General features: G+C 50.2%; 1 protein-coding gene across 2 annotated transcripts; it reads right to left on the bottom strand.

Annotated features, from left to right (window-relative positions):
* Positions 1-1,835: 1,835 nt before the first annotated feature.
* RPAP1 (RNA polymerase II associated protein 1) lies at positions 1,836-19,208 on the bottom strand. Of its 2 annotated transcripts, XM_042942351.1 has the most exons (25): positions 19,169-19,208; positions 18,092-18,348; positions 17,635-17,783; positions 17,262-17,351; positions 16,439-16,559; positions 15,446-15,667; positions 14,388-14,567; positions 13,235-13,350; positions 12,855-12,953; positions 11,909-12,010; positions 11,516-11,683; positions 11,089-11,274; positions 10,830-10,964; positions 10,552-10,722; positions 9,874-10,031; positions 9,251-9,409; positions 8,925-9,126; positions 8,384-8,493; positions 7,867-8,062; positions 7,500-7,652; positions 7,153-7,295; positions 5,804-6,560; positions 2,631-2,807; positions 2,433-2,492; positions 1,836-2,325 (listed from the first exon to the last, which is right to left on the bottom strand). In XM_042942351.1, exons 2-25 carry the CDS (start codon positions 18,270-18,272, stop codon positions 2,176-2,178), a joined length of 4,185 nt encoding a protein of 1,394 aa, XP_042798285.1. In that variant the 5' UTR covers positions 18,273-18,348; positions 19,169-19,208; the 3' UTR covers positions 1,836-2,175. The 2 variants fall into 2 exon arrangements, with proteins under 2 accessions (XP_042798285.1, XP_042798286.1); XM_042942352.1 differs by lacking the exon at positions 11,909-12,010.
* Positions 19,209-19,275: the final 67 nt, after the last annotated feature.

Here is a 19,275-nt window from a genome sequence, read left to right as displayed (position 1 = left end):
ACATTGATTGCCTGTTGTTAACTCTGTACAATTTCTTACTGTGATGGGGTGAAAGCCTGAATCCTGATGTCAACGATCTAAGTGCCAGTACTAGCATTTCTAGTCAACAGGTGACGCTGTTCCGGTCACACTGTTCTGAGGCGGTTTCCCCACCACCTATAAAATCATATGAAGGGGGGATTGCTCTGTAAACCGCAAGAAACCCTGTAACTGTGAAGGTTACTTAGCCGTCAGGTGGTTTTGTGTCTTCTTTATTCTTTTTCCAAAGTATTAATTTTTTAAAAAGTTTTCTTTATTTATTTTTGAGAGAGAGAGAGAGAGAGAGAGAGAGAGAGAGAGAGCAGGGGAGGGGCAGAGAGAGAGAGAGAGAGAGAGAGAAAACCCCAAGCAGGCTCTGCACTGTCAGCACAGAGCCCAACGTGGGGCTCGAACTCCTGGACCATGAGATCATGACCTGAGCTGAAATCAAGAGTCTGACGCTTAACTGAGCTGCCCAGGTGCCCCCCAAAATACTAATTTTAAAGGCTGAGGCCTGTGTGTAATATAAAGCACTGGGGAAAAAAAGAAGTGACAGTAGTTAGCTAGTTGGTGAAGCCTCTGAATATATAGTGCTAGATAAAGACACTACAGTGATTTTGTAAACACTCTAGTACTCAGACCCTATTTAGCTCTGTTGGTATCCTACTATGAGGTCACAAAATTTCTTTGGTAAGGTTCCCGTAGGCCAGTGGTTCTCCAAGTGTGTGTTTGGGCTTGGATAACAGCGTCAGCACCACCTGGGAACTTGTTAGAGATGCAAATTCTTGGGTTTCACCCTAGGTCTACTCAATCAGGAACACTGGTGCACTGCCTAGCAATCGATTTAACACACCTGAAGACATTGCATTGCTGTTTGCAGATGCAGTAGCTGCTTAATAAACCTACTGGAGAATTCTGTGTGCAGCAGCTCCATTTATGGGAAATGGGTTCTCTCTGCCTGCTGATAGGGCACACTGCACTCACTCTGATGACCTGTAAACACACTATAGGTAATTCCACACAGAAAATGACACTCTAAGAAAGCTTGAGTGTTAGAATTCAGATGAAAGAACCTAGAAACTCTATCAAGAGATGAACCAATGAATCAGAATTCATGGTTTGATCCACTCCTTCCCAGCCCTTACCTACTACCACTCAAGTCCACAATGGAAGGGGTGTTGTGTGACAACACTAATAGACCGAATATTTGTGCCCTCCATCCCTGCCTCATTCGTAGGTTGAACCCTAATACCCAATGTGAGGGTATTTGGAGGCAAGGCCTCTGGAAAGTGATTAGGTCATGAGGGTTCCACCCTCATTTCCCTTCCACCACGTGAAGGCTGTCTACGAACCAGGAAGTGGGCTTTCACTAGAGACCAACTGTGCCAGCATGTTGACCAACTTCCCAACCCCAAGAACAGAAATGAATTTCTATTGTGTATAAGGCACTCAGTCTTTGGTATTGTTACAGCAGCCCAAATAGATGAAGAGACAGCTAGTGCACAGTCTGATTTCGGGTTTCTTCATATCTCAGATAGCAGTTAACAGACCATAAGAAGACAAGACGCCGACCTCATTAAGGATACTTATACATCAAGTGGACTGCCCAGAGTCCTTCCAGAAGTACCCCTTCCCAAGAGCATTACTCTGGCCCAGCTCTACTGCAGAACTAGGACCCATGTTTTTGTTTTCCCAGACGTAGGCTCTGTCTTCAGCTCTCCCATCTCTCACAGGAGCCCAGCTTCTCCCCTAGGATAGCCCATCTCTCCATACCAATCCTGAACTAACATCTGAAATCAGTCCAAATCAGATTCCCAGGAGATACAAAAAATTTTTATTTCAGTACACATCTACAGGATTTATGTATCTGGTCTGGGGCAGGGGAAGGAGGAGATATGTACATAGTTTGTCTGGTCTCCGAGAGAGGGGCAAGTTAGCCTTCACTTCCATACAGACCAGATCCTGAGTTTCAGACATCAGGATATAATGGGAGGGCTCACTCTGCTCCAAAAAAGCTCACACAGCCTGCTCCCAGGAAAGCAAGCCTTCTCCCTTGTCTCCTGCCCACCCTTAAGCCACAAAACCCTTCTGTCTGGCCAGGCCCGTGTTGGTGAACCCCAGGAGAATGTATCCATCTCTTCATCTGTAGCAGCCATACTAGGTCTCTGATACCCCATTTTGGAGCATCCCTGAGGTCAGTCTCTGGAGGTACTGCTGACGCAGAGAGGGCAGCTGGAGATACAGCTCAAAGCCTTCTGGGAGGGCAGGATTAGGGAGCTTATAGTGGAGAAGGTGCTGCCGGAGACCCTGCAAAAGGGGCAGAAACTTTATGAAGTAGGTAGTGAGATCCTATTGAGATTTCCGTGCCCCAAGACCTCTTCTCTTCCCACCCTCCAGGATGTGCCCCATCCTACCTCATTCGTCAGCATCCAAGTCTTCTGCAACATGCTCCTGCGGGCAGCCTTTACCTCGTCCTAGAGGCAGAACAGGGACAGGGGACACTGGGCCAAGGGCTGTACCCATCACTGGCCTTGTCTGGCCCTCATCTCCTCCCCAGATGACCCAAAGGCAGCTCAATCACAGTCTCCCTTCCTCCCTTCAGTATAACTTACTGAACTCTTTGGGTCCTGGGAGAAGATGAAGCTGTTGACATGAGCCACAGCCACAGCATAGAGTACAGGGCACCAGCGTGCACAGAGTGCACCAGTAACCAGGACACGGAAGTAGAGCTGAAGGAGGGCCAGGTTGTCTTCAGGAGGCTCTGTATAGTACTCCAAGGACACAGGCAACTGTGACAGGGGGAATGAGACATGCTGAGGGTGAGGGTGGAATGTCTATCACCGCACAACAGGGTGGATGGCTGGTGGTCACATGGACCAAATCATGAGGGCAGAGATCAGGTCCTGGACAGACGTCCATTCCTATCACAAGGATCAAGGTTAAAGACTAAAGAGCTGAGAAGCAGGGAAAACTGGGAAACTAAGAAGCAGTACTGAATTTCTACTGCCTACCACTACTTTAATCTACTTAAAACTTTCAAAATGTCACATTCACCTGCTTGATTACACTATGAAACCTTTCAAAAGTTCCTTTTCTTAGGACCAGTAACTCTCTAAAAAATCACTCTTAATTCCATGCAGAAAGGATTATGAGAGGGGCACCTGGCTGGCTCAGTCAGTGGAACATACCACTCTTGACCTTGGGATTGTGAGTTTGGATCCAACGATGGGTGTAGACTACTTAAAAAAATAAAAACATTAAAAAAAAAGTGATTAGGCACCTGGGTGGCCCAGTCGGTTGAGCATCCGACTTTGGTTCAGTTTATGATCTAGCGGTTCTTGAATTCAAGCGCCATGTCAGGCTTTGTACTGATAGCTCAGAGCCTGGAGCCTGCTTTGGATTCTGTGTCTCCCTCTCTTTCTGCCCCTCCCCCTGCTTGCACTCTCTCTCAAAAATAAACAAACATATGGGAATGCAAGCTGGTGTAGCCACTCTGGAAAACAGTATGGAGGTTCCTCAAAAAACTAAAAATAGAACAACCCTAAGACCCAGTAATTGCACTACTAGCCATTTACCCACGGGATACAGGTGTGCTGTTTCAAAGGGACACATGCACCCCCATATTGATAGTAGCACTATCAATAATAGCCAAAGTATGGAAAGAGCCCAAATGTCCATCAATGGATGAGTGGATAAAGAAAATGTGGTATATATACATACAATGGAGTATTACTCAGCAATCAAAAAGAATGAAATCTTGCCATTTGCAACTATGTGGATGGAACTGGAGGGTATTATGCTAAGTGAAATCAGTCAGTCAGAGAAAGACAAAAATCATGACTTCATTCATGAGGACTTTAAAAGACAAAACAGGTGAACATAAGGGAAGGGAAACAAAAATAATATAAAAACAGGGAGGGGGATGATACAGAAGAGACTCATAAATATGGAGAACAAACTGAGGGTTACTGGAGGCGTTGTGGGAGGGGGGGATGGGCTAAATGAGTAAGGGGCACTAAGGAATCTACTCCTGAAATCATTGTCACACTATATGCTAATTTGGATGTAAATTTTAAAAAATAAAAAAATTAAATTAAAAAAAATTAACAAACATAAAAAAATGATAATGAAAGAAAGACATAAGGTTTACCTCCAGTGGTATTTGTCATAGTGTTACTTCAAATAGCAGAAAATTAGAAACAATTTTCATGCCCACCAAGGGGTTGATAAAATAAACAGATGCACCTACACAATGAATTATTACATAGTAAAAAATGTTGATTTCTTAGAATATTTAATGATTGGGAAATGCTTATTATGTAATATTAAATTAAATGAAGAAAATTAAATGAAGAAAATATTATGCAGGGATCCCAATTTTATAAAAATATATATGTACATAAAAAGACTAATCCTTAAAAATGTATTTTTGTTTTTTTATATAAAATACTTACATTTTATATACATGTTAAATGTATTTATTAAAATATTTAAAGTTTACCAGAATAGGGCACCTGGGTAGTTCAGTTGGTTAATTGCCCAAATCTTGATTTTGGCTCAGGTTATGATCTCTTGGTTCATGAGTTCGAGCCCCACAACGGGGTCTGTGCTGATGGTGTGGAGCCTGCTTGGGATTCCCTCTCTTTCCCTCTCTCTCTGACCTTTGCCTGCTCACTCTCTCACTCTCTCTCAAAATAAATAAACTTTAAAAAAAAGTTTAGGGGTGCCTGGATGGCCCAGTCAGTTAAGCATCCAACTTCAGCTCAGGTCATGATATCGCAGTCTGTGAATTCGAGCCCCGAATCAGGCTCTGTGCTGACAGCTCAGAGCCTGGAGCCTGCTTCATTTTCTGTGTCTCCCTCTCTCTCTGCCCCTCCCCCACCTGTGCTCTGTCTCTCTCTCTCAAGAATAAACATTAGAAAAAATTAAACAAAAAGTTTACCAGAATAAGATATGATGAAAATAAAAACTCAAACCTTAAAAAAATAGTAACTCTCTACAGCTTATAAGTTTAACCCTTTAGCCTGATTTTTGAGGCCCTCTAAGATTTTATTAGCCTTGTTTCCAACAAGTTCCTAAACTAAAATCTGTTCTAGACTCCTCCCTCTTCCTACCCTGTTATACTCCTTCCTGCCTCTGAGCTTTTGCTGATGCTATTCCACTAGGTACATTCTTTTACTTTTTGAGAGAGACCTTGTGAGTTGGGAGAGACAGAGAGAGAGAGACAGAGAGAGAGAGAGAAAACCCCAAGCAGACTCCACACTCAACAGAGGGCTAGATCTCACAACTGTGAGATCATGACCTGAGCTGAAATCAAGAGGCACTTAACCGAATGAGTCACCCAGGTGCCCCTCCACTAGGTACATTCTGTCCTTCATCCTCAACAATCCAAATTCTATCCAACCTTCAGTGCCCAGGTCAATCTGCACTCTTCCCCAAAGCCTTCTGCTTATGGGAAGCCCACTTTGATATTTCCCTTTTCTGAATCCTGACCTAACATCTAAAATCTGAATAACTTTGAACGTTAGTTTGTAGCACGTCTCTTATCCAGGTTGTAGCAACATGAACAACGAGCTGTAGCTTGTTAATAATATCCAATACGTACTATATGCCAGATACTCTGTGGAGTATCTCCTTTCGTGGAGTCTCTTAATCTCCTCAAAATCCCCAAGAAGTGAGATAAGGAACCTGAGGGCCACCAAAGCTCCCCACTGCTCAGGACCACCCCCAAGGCCCAGTACAGGAAGGCCAGTACAGTACAGGCTGTGCTGGGCTGAGAAAGTACCTGGGTCAGAGGCAGGCCCAGAGCTCGCAAGGCTCCCACATGCTCCCCAAAGAGGGCAAGGCGCAAAGTGACACTGAACCGACGCTGCAGGGGAAGGAGAACCAGAGCTCCAAAGAGATGGTCCCCAAAAGAGACAGCCTCAAAATGCTCCAGGAAGTTGGCATAGAGGTCAGGGAAAGATGTCAGGCCAGGAAGCGGACAATCCAGCTTGAGGTCTGGCAGGACTTTAGGCTGGCAGAGCCGGGCAAGGAGAGCTGCCACCAGACGTTGTATTGGGGATTCCCGGAACAGCTCACTGTCTACCAGGAACACACACATGAGCCGTGCCAGGCGGGCAGCAGGCGGTACAGCCCAGAGGGCCTGGGGGCGCCAGCTTTCCAAGATGAGCACCCACTGCAGAGCCCGCATAGCTGTGCCTACTGTGTCAGCAGGAGGAAGCCCCGAGGGCGTGTCTGAGGCCTGGTGGTAGAGGTGGATCAATGGCAGGAAAGGCCAGTCGGTGGGCAGCAGCGGCTCCTTAGGCACAGGGAGCAGCAGGGCTGGGATTTGCCGTAGCTCCCCTCGGTACAAGGCCTGAGATGCTAGTAGGCTGGCTCGGGCCAGTGAGCAGTGGGTCAGGTAGCAGCTGCGGATGCTGGGGAGGTCCTGGCAGGCCTGAACCAGCAGAGCCCCTCGCCCACACGCAGAGTCCCTGCCACTCCCTAAGGACAGCCGATCAGAGAAGTCAGCTGCCTCTGGACCACCTGATGCTCTTTCCCTGCAATAGAACCCAAAAGCCAAAAATGAGGGTTTGAACCACGGCACTCTGAACACCATGCCACCTCTCCAGGGCTTCCCAGAGGTTCCTAGGTCCAATCCTGCTCCTCCCTGTTCCCCTAATCACTTTCTATGTTGTGTGTGTAGATTAAGAGAATGGATACTAAAGTCAGCTGCTTAGGGGCAGGTTTACGGAACTTCTCTGTGCCTCAGTTTCCTCATAGGAAAATGGGGATAATAACAATACCTATCTCATGGTACAAATGAAACACTTAAAATACAGACAGATACTTAAGGAGATGCCAGACACAAAGTTAGCACTCAGTAACTGTTAGCTATTACTCAAGTATAGCTAGTTTATGCACCTATTTTTAGCTATACAGTCACATTGAAATCACATTATAATTCTCTAACGTGGATATCTTCATCCTCACTTTACTGATGAGAAAATGGAAGCTCCAATAGATGAAGTACAATCCATGCAAGAAAGAGGATTAAACCCAGGTGTTCTAGCTCCAAACTCAGGGCTGCTCTGTCAATAGCCACAACAGCCTCTCAAAGGGCTGAGTTGATGTCACCAACCCTGGACTTACGGGAGGAACTCCAGACGGAATACACAGCTCAGCAGTAGCTCATGGGCGAGGTACTCACTTCCAGGCAGCACTCGGCTCAGCAGGGCCAACACCATACTATGATGGAGAGCGGCATTGACGGCCAGAACTGGCTGGACTGTTGCCTATGAACAGAAGACCAAGGGGTGGGAGGGTGGGTGGGATGTGAGAGGGCACAGAGCAAAGGGAAGTGAGAGTCCATGCAAAGAGGATATATACTGAAGGGTACAGATCCTGGGCACATCTAGATGGGATGAACTGCAGGGGTAGGGATTATGGGGGGGGGGGTGTTGTGGACAGAGGTGGAGAGGGGGCTGGGGCATACCCACCGCTCTCTGGGCCAGGGTGAGTGCCAGGTACTGTAGGTGGTACTCATGGCGCAAGGCCCACGCAGAGAAGGGAGTGAGTTGTGGGGCAGCCATAGGAGCCACACACTGGAGGAAGTAGTTCTGGAGTCCTGGGGCAGCCAATATGGTAGCCAGCTGGAGGAAAGCAAACTTGTTCAGATCTAAAGTGACTTTGATCTCTCTCCTAAAGTTCCCCAGGTGGCTGCCCCCTCCCCAGCCAAACTCAGAGAAATGGGTGCTGGCAAAAGAGACCTTTCTGCCTCAAGTGATACCCTCACCCTTTTGTTCTGACTCCTATCTTGCCCCTCCACCCCAGCCTCCAACCCCTAACCAGGTGCCTATGTCTCACCTGGCCACATAGCCCCTTGTGGATCCGGGCCAAGGTGTTGAAGAGAGACAGGAGGGCAGTGAGGAACGGGAAGGGTGAGGCTGAGCCAGCCAGACTGAGAGAGGGGCGTCCTCCTGTGCAACCCAGTGACACCAGGCTGGGGAGAGCTTCAGGGGCCGGAACACAGAACTGCGGGTTGCAGAGAGGGGAGCAGCATCTGGAGGCAGAATGAAGAAGCTGAGGGGGGCTCTGGCCTGATGTACATCAGGCTAGAAAAGAGCTGCTTGGTCTGCGACCAAGGCCCACAGGAACCTGGCTATATGTACCAGTACCCACATTCCTCAGAGCCCTCAAGTGCTGCTTGCTAGGGACTCAGGTTTCCTTCAGGCTGAGAAGGTCTACTTGGGATGGGCCAGGGAGCTAGATCTAGGAGTCCTACAGGGAGTCAAACGGCCTCCTCCCTACTGCCCCCACCTCCCAACCACACACACACACACACACACACACACACACACACACACACACACACACTACATACCTAAGAGAATCCCACAGGCTGCCCAGAGTGGGTGGGTGCAGTAAGGGTAGCAGCAGCCCCTCTGACAGGCGCTCCATATCCTGAAGCCAATCCCCTGGGCACAGGCTTGGCTAGAAGACCAAGGGGCTCAATGAGCTGACAGCAAAAGGAGATGCATTCTCCTAGACCCTGTGTACCCAGGCCAAGCCCATAACTTCCAAGAGCCCAAGAGTCAGTGTTTGTAGGCTTCTGCCTTCTGACCCTTCTGGAGAGAGAAAAGACCCTGAGGTTGCCCCGACACCCTCTGTCCTCAGAGCATGAAGTCTCCAGGGAGACAGAGCTGCTGCTTGGGGTTCTCTGGTCCCCACCAACACAGTTCCCTGACAGCTCCAATGGATATGGAAGCAGAAAGAGGAAGGTGGGAGGGAAAAGGCGGAGAATAGGAAAAAGTGGAATGGGGAGGTAGGAGTGGAGAGGTCGAGACAGAGGGAGACACAGGGTGGTATGTTAAGATGGGGGCAGGCGCCCAGGATATGGAGGAAGGTAGGCAGGCAACACTCACCTGCTGGCTCCAGGCCTGGTAGTATGCATCCAGGAAGAGTAGGCAGGCAGTGGGCACTGGGCCTAGAGCATGCCAATTCTCAGATCTGGGCAGCAACTTCAAGGTCTGTCTTAGAAAGGGCTCCACAAGGGGTTGGAGCCCGGACACCTGTGTCCAAGTGATCAAGGAAGGAGTGGCCGACAGACTGGCCTCAGCAGAGTCACTAGAGGAGTGCCAAAGGGGTCACAGTCAAGGTCTGGCTGCCTTGACTCCTCCATAAGGTCTACCCACCCTCTCACTCTGGAGGAGTGCTCCCACCTGTCCTGAAGCTCAGAGCTATAACATACCTGCTGGACTCAGGGACAGTGCTACTGGCTGCCAGGGTCAGCTGGGTGAGCAGAGTGAGCAAGGAGGCTATCCGCTGCACAGACAGGGGCTGAGGGGGCTGGGTGCTGAGCTCCTCTGGCACAGCCTGCAGGGCCCGCATCAGCACTGGGTATAGCTCCCTGGGGGAGAATGATTACTGCCTTTCAGTGTCCAAAGACACTGGACATGGAGACACATGACACAAAGCAAGGCACTGCCCCAAGGACCTGCAGTTTGGTTAAGGAGGCTTGGGAGAAAGAGGCCCCAGGGCTGGGCACTCTTGGAAGGCTTCAGAGGGAAGGAAGGCTGGAGGCTGAAGGGAATGAGGGTAGACCTTCCAGGCTTCCTTCCAACAAGGGATTTAAATCTGATTTCACAAAGCTACTAAGGCTGTTGTGCACAGAATGTGGTTAACTCGGCTTTTTTCTACTGTCCTCTGGCTAGTCCTGGCCCCCAAGCCTTCTTCATTCCTCCCAGAATCCCCTCTTCCTCATCCTCAGCCTCCCTCTGAGCTTGAAACCTTGAGCAAGGCTGAGTCATCAGATTAGGCCAGAGTACAGAACCGGAGAGGTCTGTAAGAGAGCCTACTCTTGTCTCTCCTCACCTGTAAAGGTCACTACCCTGGCCATAGGAGGCAGCCACAGCCCACAAACGGAAGGCCTCAGTGCTCAGCATCTCAGCTTCCTCTGGGGGCAAGGCCATTTCCTGGGGAGCCTCTGCTATAAAGCGGCACAGGCGGCTCCGGAGATCGAAGCTGCTCAGCTGAGGGTGAGAGGGCAGAGAGTCTGAACATCACAATCAGCAGGGAGCCCAAGTAGCCTCAGGTTCTCTTACTATGGAGACTGGCTCAACTCAACCCTGTTCCAGGCCACTCTCGTGCTACAGGGTCTTAACTCTGGACCAGGATGAAACTATCTCATCCATCCCTCCCTCCCGCTCCACCTTCCTTCCCTCTCTGCCTCTCCCCCCCTTCATTTTAGCAAGCACCTGCTTGGCCCCTTTTCTAGGGCTACTTGGCTATGGGTGACGGCCGCCCATCTGTAAGTGGCTCTTCTGGTCTGGGCCCATCAGTTAACGAAAGCACAAGTAGGCCTATAGGATACACTATAATCTAGATGACTAGGTTTCTGGCTGGTGGTTCCTACTGCATTTCTAAGCAACTGGATCAGAGATCAGAAAAGGAAGATGGCATGAGACAGTTACCCAGAGTCCAGAGGCCATGCTTAGCCCCCAACCCAGCCCTGTCTTAAGCCCCTCATCCCTCGACCTTTGTCCTGCTCACCAGCCGGGCAGCAATATTCCTACCAGCCGAGGCCAGGACACGAAGTAGTTTCATGGCAGTGGCACAGGGCACTTTGTGTAGACTGAGGACAGGCCCCACCCCCATGGGGGACCAGCTGGTGGGCAGGAACTCTCGAACCACGGTCTCTATTAGTCGAGGGCACTCCAGGACCTGTGGGGGTCAGGAAGAAAAGGGAAGTAGGGAAGTAGGGAGGCTGAGGGTCAGCAATGGGGTCAGCTAGGCTCTTTGTGCATTCCTTGTCTCCTTCTCGTTCTTACCCTTGTGGCTGACTCCAGGGAATGCCGGGCCAGACGGATGAGCACAGCCAGGATATCAAGGACCACAGAAGGGGCTGGGCAGGTCACCTCTAGCACGTAGCGCAGCCGTGGCAGCAGGTTGGTAGCCAGAAGCCCCTGGTGATCAGAGAGATAAACCCAGTGCCAAAAGCAACTGAGCCCCAGGCCTTGATGACCCCTCTTGCCTAAGATGTGCTCGCTTCGAGGTCATGCGACAGGTGCAGCTGCCCCAGCATTTTACCTTGATGATGTCATGTCGGGCCAAGTCAGATGGAGGCCGGTTTCCTTCCTCAGGGCTCTTTCTTTTTGCTTTTTCTGCTGGGGCCTCTTCATCTTCATCCTCATCGTCCTCCCTATCCTCCTGGCTGGGCATCAGAGGAAACGTCAAAGCTCCATGGTACCAGGAGAAGGAGCTATCGAGGAGCTCCTGACATGAGAGAGAAGGGTGTGGGAAGAAGAGGAAGGAGTCAGGCCCAGAAAAAGCAGCAGCAGCAGCCACCCACCCAGAACAGAAAGGCAAGGCTGCTGGGCTTTGGGGCCCATAGAAGGCAGTGGTGCTGCCATCCCATTCTCTGCTCTGCCTGGCAAAGCCTGGGCAGTGAGGGCATGTCCAGCAACAGGAGTAGGAATGCTGATGCCTCAAAGCCCTACTCCTATCTGTGCTGTACCTCATCTCCAGGAGCCACCAGCAGAGCCTGAAGAGCCCGGACGGCAGCTGCAATGACTGCGTCCACTCTGTCATCCAGGGAGAAGCGCAGCAAGAAGAGGAAACCAGCATCCAAGAGGAGGCGCAAGACACTGCCCACTAGCCGGTCCCCAAACTCGCCAGCCTGGGCCTTGGGGATAGGATAAAACTTTGCTGAAGATGTAGAAGTTAGAGTCTTTGTCCTAAACCCTTCACTTGCCCACCTATGACCCTGGGTTTATCCCATTCCCAGTCTGCCCCAGAGACAGTTGGTGTATGGGCTAAGGGGCCAGAATGAAAAGGGCAGGAGGTGGGGAAGTCTATGGTTGGGGGAGGAGGCGTGGGGACAGGCAGGACCAGCCAGCAGTCCACTCACCCTGCTGATGACCTGGGCCAACACATGCAGCGCTAGTGCTCTCTGCTGGGACACCTGGCTGCGCGTGAGGTGGAACAGCTCCTGCAGGGAGTACCCCGCTCTCTGGGGCAGGGACAAGAAATCAGCAGCCAGGACACAGGGCAGCACCCCAACCAATACACAGAAATGCCTCCATTCTAGGCACTGACTTAGTTGTCCAGGGGAAGGCTAAGATAAGTAAGTGATATCTCTTGCCTCTGCTCTCCATGGATCCTCAAACTGGTAAAGAAGATGGGACTTGCACACGAGTAACCATGCCATAAGGCAGATAGGGAAGAATTCAGTAATCAGTGTTTAATTTACAAGAGAAGAGAGAGAGAGAGAGAGAGAGAAGGGGGACCTGGAAAAGTGATGAGGTCTCAGTGGGTAGGTAGAGCTTTGATGGCCTGAAGAATAAGCCCTGGAGGTCCTTGAGCACACGGCGTACATGGCAAGTGGGCTCCAGAATGGCGCAGGAGTGAGGAAGGCAGAGCTACAGGGGCAGCGGGGATAGAGGGTCGGAGGACTGTCTTGCCAGGCTAAAGAGCCAAGACTATTCTGTGAGCAGAAGAGAGCCAGGAAACTTTCCGAGGCACGGCACAGCCTGAGCGGGGCCAGAGGGAATCAGTATGGCAGTCCCATGAGGGACGGATGGCATGGCTGAGAGAGTGGAAGACATGGTGACTGAGCAGGTAAGAGGGAGCAAGGCTCTCCTTTAGAAAGCCTCAGACGAAGCGACATAGAACTGGCAAGTTCAGGGAACTGAACGGAATGTGAAGGAATGAGGAGAAACATTTTGAGCCCAATAACCTATGGACACCAAGGCTGAGAACTGGAATAGAGTACACAGAAGGTCCGAGGCAACTGACCAGAGGTCCTTTTCCACTTGCCAAGAGCTGCCCAGTCCTCCCTGGGCCCCATGCCTCACCTCTGCCTCTTCTCCATGGTGGTGCAGGCCCAGATGGGTGGGCAGGTCCACATCAGGGGCCAGAAGCTCTCCCTGAAGACTAAATCGGGCCTGCATCCTCTAACGGGAAGAGAAAGAAGACTATAGGCTGGGGATGCAGCAACTTACCCATACCCACTCCTCACCCATCTCCCGGGCCTCCGGTCCTGACTCTATGCCTGAGTGGAAATGGAACTTCTTTGGCCCCAGGGGCCAGGCAGGGTGGTGGGAGAGGAGGAGGAGTGCAAAGGAGAAATGCTTCTCCAGCTCCAGGGAAGAAAATGGCCTGAGTCCTGGGTGCAAGGGCCCCAGCCCCATTTCCGGCCCACTCCACCCCCTGTAGGTCAGCTGGCCCTCCTCACCTCCTGCGTTTGCTGCCGCCGGAGTGGGGGCAAGTCCTGGGTCCACTGGAGCTTCTCCAGCTCCACAGTGTCCATGTGCAGCCATTCTTTGTGGGGCGTCACAGGTGGTGCCAGAGCTAGGAAGATGGAAGCAGAGTAGTAAACCCTAAGGGGCTCAGCTCGGTGGTCCACTGGGGTCCTGGCCATCACCCAGCGGTTGCCACATGCACCTCTGCCCAAGGGTCTGGCAGCCTCTGCCTTCAGCTATAGTTAAGTAGCATGGCCCAGCAGCTAGAACCCCTGGGAACTGGACAAATGTCTCAGATATGGGAGAACACACCTAGTCCAGGGCTCTAGCCCCTTGCTCATCCCAAGGATTTGCTGGAAGGGGCAAGAGAAAGTGGAGGAGGTAAGGAAGAGGAAAGAGAGGGAGCAGAGGAAGAAGGGAGGACCATATATATCAGGGACAACATAGCTCTCAACTGTCTAGTACCGACCTTCTCAAGAAGCAGGAGAGTGGGCAATGAGGGACAGCTATCCTGCTTCTGCAGGGCAAGATACAGAAACATACACCCAGGACACCCCCCTGCTTCTCCCCCCCTCCCCCGCCCAGACCTGCTCAGCTGGCCTGGACCTCACGGAGGGGCAGGAGGCTCCTGACTTCCATAATTCAATTTCTTCATTTGTTAATCACTAATAAAATAATCCAGGTCCTGGGAAATGAGTGCTCCCACTGGCCTCTCTGCTTTGGGTCTGGCATGTTCGTAAGGCCTGTGTCAGACTCTTCTCCCATCATCACCCTGGCCCTGCCATCTTGCTCATAACACTGACAGCAGAGGCAGAAAACTGTAGGGTGGCTAGAGCCAGGGCTGGGGCAACTCTTGCAAAGGCAGGCTGGAGATGATCTGCAGGGGGAGGGGCCATTCAGCCATCATGCTCTGCTGCTGCTTACCAGGGAAGAGCGAGAAGGAGTGGCAACAAAGCAAGAAAACAGGAAGCATATGCAGGAAGAATATATGCATCAGCAAATGAAGACTGATTTCCAGATGATAATGGAAGATTAATGTTAGATGTCAAGGACAGAGAAGATTCTCTTCTTTTCCCATCTGCCAAGCCTAGACGGGATACTTCCCTCTACTTTTATTCCCCAAAAGATGTACCCCTTTTTCCAAACCTGGGGCTTCTGGCTCCAGCTCGTCTTCCTGCCTGGGCTCACTTGGAGAAGTTGGCACAGTGGGTTCCTCTCCAGTGACCTCAACAGAGGGTCCTCCTGGTCTCTGCTCCTCTGTGGCCTTCTCTCCTGCTTGCTCATGGACATGGCTGTGGGACCTCAAGAAGGCAACCAAGTTGGGATCTAGGGAAGAGGATGGAAGGGACAGTGGGTGTTGGTGGATCCTCCCCAGCCTTGTACAGACCTGACACCTGCTGAATGTTGCCTGCCTATGAGTGCCAAGGCCAGGACAAGCCATTTCCTCCTCCTGGCCTGAACCCGCTGGGCTCTCTTGGGGCTTCAATGACCCACACCTGTCCCTAGGACCTGCCCACCCACCCTTCTCTCCATCTTTCACAGTCCCCTGGCCCAGGTTTCCACCTATCCCAGTGCTTGGCTCCAGATCAGAGGCCCAAAGTAAGTGGCTGTGGAATAAATGAATGAATGTTGACTAGAGCCAAAGAGAAGGCATTTAGGGGAACAGTTCCTCTCTCTTTTAGCTAATTTATTTACACACAAATATTTACTGAAACCTAATCTATGTATGCTCTATTAAGGTGCTAGATACACACTTTGGAACAAGACTGACTTGGTGCTACTGTTTTGGTGAATAGAAACTAGGAGGGAGGTATGGCAGAGTTGAGTGTCATATAATAGAACATGTCATAGCCGTACTAGATAGAGCATAACTACATTACATTAGAGTACGTTACACTAGAGTAGTACAGGATACACAGTGTAGTGGTTAAGAGCAGGGACTGTCAGACCTCACAGACCTAGGTTTACATCTCATCCATGTTCTTTACCAGCCATATGACCTGGGGGAGAATTTCTTCAAGATATGACACTCAGTTTCTTTTCATAAGTAAATGAAATTAGTACTTACAGGAACCATTCGAGGACAGAATGAAATAATGCATTCAAGTACTCAGCAAAAAGCCTGGCATACACAGTAAGCCTTCATTAATAAGTGGCAGTCCCTTCCTAGCCTGGCCTCGGCTGCAAAGACTGATATGCCATACCGAGCTGAGCTAGCAGCCGCTGCTGTTCTTGCAGGATCTCTTCAGGAGCCATGGCTTGTAGTTTTGCTATGTTCTCTTCATGGATGGTCTGGGCTTCCTGCTCAGCATCCTGGCTCCTGAGCCCCTTCCCTGTGACTAGATTGGGTCCCTGGAAGCTGTGGCTGCCCCATGGAAGCTGGTAGCCCTGCTCCCTAGGTGTGAGTGCCTCACAGGATGCAGCACCTGGAAGAAGTGTATGATTAGTTTCACTGCCTCACCCAAGCCTAATCCCGTTAGTCCTGGAGACAGAGGGAGGCCCCAGAGATTTCCCAGGCAAAGAGTGGAGGCCCCTCCCCACAGCCCACACCCCCACAACACAAACATAGGCTGGGCCGGGTGGTGACCTCTCTACTCATTTTTCCCCTTTTAGAGGGATGTTTCCCTAAGAAATATCCTACTTTCTGACTCTTCTCTTAGATGTCCAGTCATCTGCCTCCAGAAGCCTGCCTCCGGCTCTTCTGTTAATAATTTGCATCATTAAAGGAATCTTGGCCTTTATCTTTATTTTATAGTCCCTGCCAGATATCTCTGACTCCTTCCTTCTTCCTAGAGCCGAATAATGGCCTGCACTCTCCCTGCACCTAAGACTCAGATGTGGACCCAAGCCATCCATACTCAATAGTGTATGTAGGGATAAGGGACAGCTTCCTCTTCAGATGGCTCAAATGCCACTTAAATGTGCCTTCCTGGGTCGCCTGGGTGGCTCAGTTGGTTAAGTGTCTGACTCTTGATTTCAGCTCAGATCATGATCTCACGGTCCTGAGATTGAGCCCCATGTTGGGCTCTGCACTGGGTGGAGACTACTTAAGATTCTCTCTCTCTCCCTCTCCCTCCCCCCGCAAAATAAATAAATATGCCTTCATATTTGAGGGGGAGAAGACACATACCCAAAGGTGACTCTATGATTGTATATTAGAAAAAGGGCGAGCCCAAGCCTCCTCAACCTCAGCTTACCCTCTAGTGGATCCAGGGTAGACACAACTTCTCTAACTGGTGGGACCCTAGCTTCAGACACTCTCTTTGCTGCAATTTCTTGGGCAAAGATGCTTCTCTTACCAGATGTTGCTGACTTCCCCTATGGGCAAAAAGAAAACCCAGGTGACTGATGCTCCTTACCCCGTCCTCTTCTCAAACTCTTTACACTAAGGCCACTGGAACAAAGGGATAAAAGGGTCTTGCTTCATCTCCAAGGGTCACAACCCTATTTCTCAGAAAAAGCAGTGCTCTATAGGACAGGTCTTGAAGTCTGACAAATCTGGGTTGGATTTCTGGCTCCTGTATCTATTAGATGTGTGGTGTTGGACAAGTTATTTATCTTTTCAGGGTCTCAGTTTCCTCACCTGGAAATGGGGATAATGATACCTACCTTACACGGCTGTTATGAGGACTAAGTAACGCGTGTAAAGTGCTTAGCATGGCGCTGCTTTAACAAGAGGGTTGCTTATCATTATTCAGATTCTCTGCCTGAGGAAGATGCACTATGGGGCATCTGGGTAGCTCAGTTGGTTAAGTGCCGGACTCTTGCTTTCAGCTCAGGTCATGATCTCACTCACATTTTGTGAGTCTCAGCCCCACAAGCCCCTATCAGGCTCTGTGTTGATAGCACGGAGTCTGCTTAAGATTCTCCCTCTCCCTTTCTCTCTGCTCCTCCTTGGCTCACATTCTCTGTCTCTATCTCAAAAAAATAAATAAACATTAAAAAAAAAAAAGAAAAAGGAAGAGGCACTATAAGGCTCATCTGAATGTCCCCTAAGCACCATCTAAGCACCGTGCCTACCTGTCTCTCCTGTGAGCGATGGAACACAGGAGGGAAAGCAACGCCACTGGGCACAGGCAGATTCACAGCCACTGAACTTGTATCTCGTTCCTGCAGCAACAAAGCACAAAGTAGTGAAGATACCAAGCTTTCCCCAGACTGGACACTATCCCCCTAGCCCCAATTCTGTATGACTAGAGTCTCTCTCTAGGGAGAAATGGACCCACTTTGCTTCTTAGGGGACAGTGTTTCTAAAGCAGACCCCAAACTGACTGCAGGGGGAATAAAGTCCCACCTTTCTGAATCACCCTCTACTCCTAAGGCTCACCACCCCTACCCAAATATCCTTGCTGTCCTAGGAAAACTTGTCCTACTAAACAAGGGTGAGACGCACAACGATCTTAGTCAAGACAGCAGTGATGTGTTGATCGTGCCTATTCAGCCTCTCTTCAGGATCCTCATGTTCAGGCGGGGGACGGCCAGGGCTGGGTCTGGCTCTCTTCGGGGGAGCAGGAACCAAAGCTGGGGGCAAATCTGGGAGATCTGGGAAAGAAAAAAAACCTCAGATGTGAGGATACCCACACCTTTCCAGGAAGAGACTGAGGGCAGGAGGAAGCCAAAGAAAGAAGGGCAGTTGCCGTGGGGCCCTGGCTCAAGCTGTGTCACCTTGGGCAAAGTATGTAAGCTCTGTGAAACTTAGTTTCTGCATGTGTAAAATGGGGCTGCAGCAACAGAGATTATGCAGTGTCTGAAATAATGACGGGGAAAAATCCAACCACATCAGGAAGAGGGAGAGGACATTCAGGTCATATCCTCTCTCGTTCCTCAGCCTGACACCCACAATCACTCACTGTCCAGCGTCACCACATCCCGATGATCTTGTAGCAGAGGATGGTCCAGGTTAGTGTCGCCACCTCTCCTACTTCCTTTCTTCACCAGTTGTACTGCTGGAGCCGCACCAGCTGCAAGAAACTGACTCTGGAAACGCAGCAGGTCCACCTCTGACTCCCCTGGCTTTGGTCTGGACAGCATCTTGACACTCCAGCTGCCTCTCTAGAGCAACTCTTTCCAGCACTGCTTTGGTGTGGTGATTCTCTCTCATTCACACCTACAAGCAATAAAGTTGATAGCCCTCTGCAAGCGAATCCTGATTCTCTTTATTGTGTATCAGAGACAACTCTTTTCTTGGGTTCACATCAACTCATTTCTTCTCACTCATACCTTATTGCCATTCCCTCCCTATACAGCCCTCCCTGATGTCACCAGCCTAACAACAAAGTTTATTGCCGACTTAAAGTTGTTTACAATCTGTGGATGATAAAAATTTTCAGGAACAGCTGTAGGGAACCTAAGAAAAATGCCATCAGGAGACAGGCAGATAAATGTCATATCAAGGAGTAATGATTCTGTATCAAAATGGAGAGAACATGCCTGGCCTAAAGGTGTTCAAATTATTAAGCAACTACAACAACAACAACAACAACAACAACAACAACAACAAAACCTTGGGCTATAAAAAACAACATATAAAAATCATCTGTATTTTTATACACCAGCAAAAAGAACAATCAGGAAATGAAATTAAGAAAACAATGTCACTGACAATCGCATCAAAAAGAACAAAAACTCTTAGGAATAAATTTCACTAAAGGAGTACTTGTACACTGTCGGGCCTCACAACTGCCCCTAGGGCTCTGCGGTCGCGGACACTCCCGGACCACTCGAGTCAGCAAAGAAATCACCGGATCCCAGCCTATGCAGCCCGCTGATGGTGGGCCGCGGCCGGGATCTCCACACCGAAGAGGCCGCGGCCACTCCAGTGCACAGCAGATACATTCAGGGAGGCTCCAACAAGGAAGCTGGATACCCTACCCCAGAGTCCTCCCCCGGGGAACCCTGAAATCCGTCCCTCCAGCGCAGCCCCTTACTTCCTCTAGGATCGCCTGGGCGCCGCCATCTTGCCCCGCAAGTGCCACGCTTCCGCCGCCACCAGGTTTGAACATCCGCCCCGCAGCCCAGCCCCGCCTTTCCAGGG

This window comes from Panthera leo, chromosome B3 (genome assembly GCF_018350215.1).
Source record: "Panthera leo isolate Ple1 chromosome B3, P.leo_Ple1_pat1.1, whole genome shotgun sequence".
Lineage (NCBI taxonomy): Eukaryota > Metazoa > Chordata > Mammalia > Carnivora > Felidae > Panthera > Panthera leo.
This window is presented reverse-complemented; position numbering and strand designations above follow the sequence as displayed.